The sequence below is a fragment of the Priapulus caudatus genome, unplaced genomic scaffold, assembly GCF_000485595.1.
Source record: "Priapulus caudatus unplaced genomic scaffold, Priapulus_caudatus-5.0.1 Scaffold852, whole genome shotgun sequence".
Taxonomy (NCBI): Eukaryota; Metazoa; Priapulida; class Priapulimorpha; order Priapulimorphida; family Priapulidae; genus Priapulus; species Priapulus caudatus.
Genome location: NW_014577913.1, coordinates 45,460 through 48,550, shown reverse-complemented (window position 1 = coordinate 48,550; position 3,091 = coordinate 45,460). Strand labels below are relative to the sequence as shown.

General features: G+C 46.2%; 1 protein-coding gene across 3 annotated transcripts in view; it reads right to left on the bottom strand.

The window, feature by feature from the left end:
• LOC106813992 (fibronectin type-III domain-containing protein 3A-like) overlaps positions 1-3,091 on the bottom strand; it is a 39,013-nt gene that overhangs the window by 13,742 nt on the left and 22,180 nt on the right. For all 3 annotated transcript variants that reach the window (XR_001394535.1, XM_014818246.1, XM_014818248.1), the window contains exon 13: positions 1,592-1,697. Coding sequence is in view for 2 of the 3 variants with exons in the window: in XM_014818246.1 (XP_014673732.1) it covers positions 1,592-1,697 (106 nt within the window). In the remaining variant the exon portion in view is untranslated. The remainder of the gene's footprint in view (positions 1-1,591; positions 1,698-3,091) is intronic.

The following is a 3,091-nucleotide window of genomic DNA, read 5'->3' as shown; positions in this document are numbered from 1 at the left end:
CTCGCCCATTTTGGCGAGTAAAAATAAGTGTCTAAAACTTTAATCAAATGTTGGTTCCTTACGTTATATATCCAAACATTGATACAGTTCTAGCAATTGTGAAGGACGGCTATCCGACTCCTCGACCACGACATCCTCACTTTATATTATCAAAGGTCGCCGAAGAAAGCAGCCCGCGAGAGCGTGCAGCGCCAGCACAGCGTGGCTGTGTATACGTGCCTGCATGGGGCGGCATATTGATTGATGTACGGGGAGGGGGGGGGGAGTGCAGGATTGTTTAAAAGTCACGTTGGCCTTGGTGTTAACAAGTCAATAAAATCGGCGTAACGTGGCATTTCAGAGACGGGGCAAAGCAGCCCGAGAATAAAAGTAAATTGTAAACATGTATGTTTCCGTTTACATCTCGCATGGGCTGCATCGCACAACTGCGATTCATAAAAAAATATGCGTAGCAAATGGCTGAAAATACATCGCGAATTGCGATGCGATACCGGGAAAATTATTCCCTGCTGTCCCCATGTTTTTGCCTACACACGCGAGCATTCAGGGTTCATTACAGTGTGATATTACAGGGTGCTACTCAGGGTGCTAATACAAACTGCTCTAGAAAATAATATGATTTAAGGAGCGTAAACGTTGTTCAACAAACATTTGCCTTTGCAATTGAACTGTGCAACTGTAGCGTCACATCCACAATAGCAAAAGCAGTTCAGTCCTTTGTTAACAGTCAACAAATCCATGTTTAGTTCAGTCATGTATCATCATGTGAAGATTATGTCAGTATCCTTCATGTCAGCAGAAAGTACATTTCATGGTCCTTTCAATAAAGCCATAAAAATGCTAGGTCACCGCTGAAACTAAAAAGTTTCCCAATCGCTCCGTCAAACCATGTCCTCAGAAAATGTCTAAAATCTGCCCTGTGCCCCCTTGACCTTTGACCTGTGACCTCCAATTTCGGCACAGTGATGGCTTTTCCTACCATGATGCTATACACCGACTATCACGAGCCTAGGTCGAGCCGTTTAGATTTGTGCCGCAATTCTGCATTTCCTCCCTATACCTAAAGTTAAGTAGGGAATGTTCCCTTCTTTTACACCTCTTGACCTTTGACCTTTGACCCCCCCAGCTTCGACATCCCAACTCGTTTTGACGATCCCCCCCAACGTCCCGAATATCATGACCGTACGTCGAGCGGTTAAGATTTGTGCCCAACTGTTGACGGACGCACGCACGCACGCACGGACGGACGATCATGCGATTCTACAAGCTGCATCTGACTATGTCAGATGAGCTAATAAAACATATAAATTGCGTTACATTCACGTTTTATACTAACATATATATGTAAGCTGGTCATGCAGTCATGCAGGTATATCGCATCCTCACATATCACAGTAAGGAGATGTCTACAAATGACACAACTTTCACAGACATGTGAGTAATAATACTTTCATGTAAACTTCCCCGAGTTAAAACAGAGATTTCCTGTCATAACAATAAAACCATGAAGATTAACAGATAGAAATCGTTCTTTGGTAGTAAGTAAGCTAAGAGGAGCCATATGATCAGCCGCTGGAGGAATGGGACTTACTCCACTTGAGATGCATTGACGTGGCTTTCGGTTTGCCCTGCAGCTTCGGTGGTTGACAGGAGCCAGGTAGAACGGCGAGTGTTGTGATGCTAGTCACCTCAGAACACTGCGCGTCAAAACAACAAAACAATCAGTCAGTGACCCAACATATCATAAATGTACTATGAGTGCTTATAAAGAACAATTGTAAGTGGTGATGCAGAAATATTTCAATGACTGAATAACAAGTTATAATAAAAGTGAAATGAATAAACCCATTACAATACTGCACCATCATTAATACCCCTGCCGCCACCACCACCGTCACCACCATCACCACTGTCTCCACCACCGTCACCACCACCACCACCACCACTGTCACCATCACTACCACCACTACCACCACTGTCACCACCACCACCACTACCACCACCACCACCACTGCTACTACCACTACCGCTATTACTGCTACTACCACTACTACTACCGCTACCACTGCTACTGCCACTACCGCAACCACTACTACTGCTACAACCTAACTACCACTACTACTACCACTACCACTACCACTGCTACTACCACTACCGCTACCACTGCTACTACCACAGGGTTCTCCCCAGAATGAAATTGAAACAGGGGGAGGGGAGAGGGGGGGAAAGGAAAAACTACGGGGGTTCGGGGGGCGTTTTTTTACCGTAATGCGTAAAATCGCCACCACACCATAGACGGTATTTGGGGTACTTGTATATAAGATAGCCGAGTCGGTTTACAGTAAGTGTTAGGGTTTGGGACAGGGCGACTGTTTGTACTTGTGTGTGGTCTGCAGTGCATGCGTAGTGTTGGACGTTTACGCATTAGTGGTACAGTAAAAATACACGCGTCCTGGGGCCTGGTCGAATGGGAGTTCTTGACGATCGATTCCCGCGCTGTCAAACTTTTATTTTGGTGGAATTTAATTGGGGCGGAGGTAATTTGAACGGGGCGCAACGATTGAAACATGGAGGGAATTTCCCCAAACGGGGCGGGCGCGCCAGGTTTGCGCAGCGTAGGGAGGGGACTGTACCACTACCGCTATCACTGCTACTACCACTACCACTACTACTACTGCTACCACTGCTACTACCACTACCACTGCTACCACTACCACTACCACTGCTACTACCACTACTACTACCACTACCACTGCTACTGTCACTACCGCTACCACTACCACTGCTACTACCACTGCCACTGCTACTACAACTACCGCTATCACTGCTGCTACCATTACCGCTATCACTACTACTACCACTACCACTACCACTATCACTGCTACTACCACTACCACTGCTACTACCACTATTACTGCTACTATCACTACCACTACTGCTATCACTACCACTGCTGCTACCACTACCATTACTGCTACCACTACCACTGCTACTACCACTATTACTGCTACTATCACTACCACTACTGCTACCACTACCACTGCTGCTACCACTACCATTACTGCTACCACTACCACTGCTACTACCACTA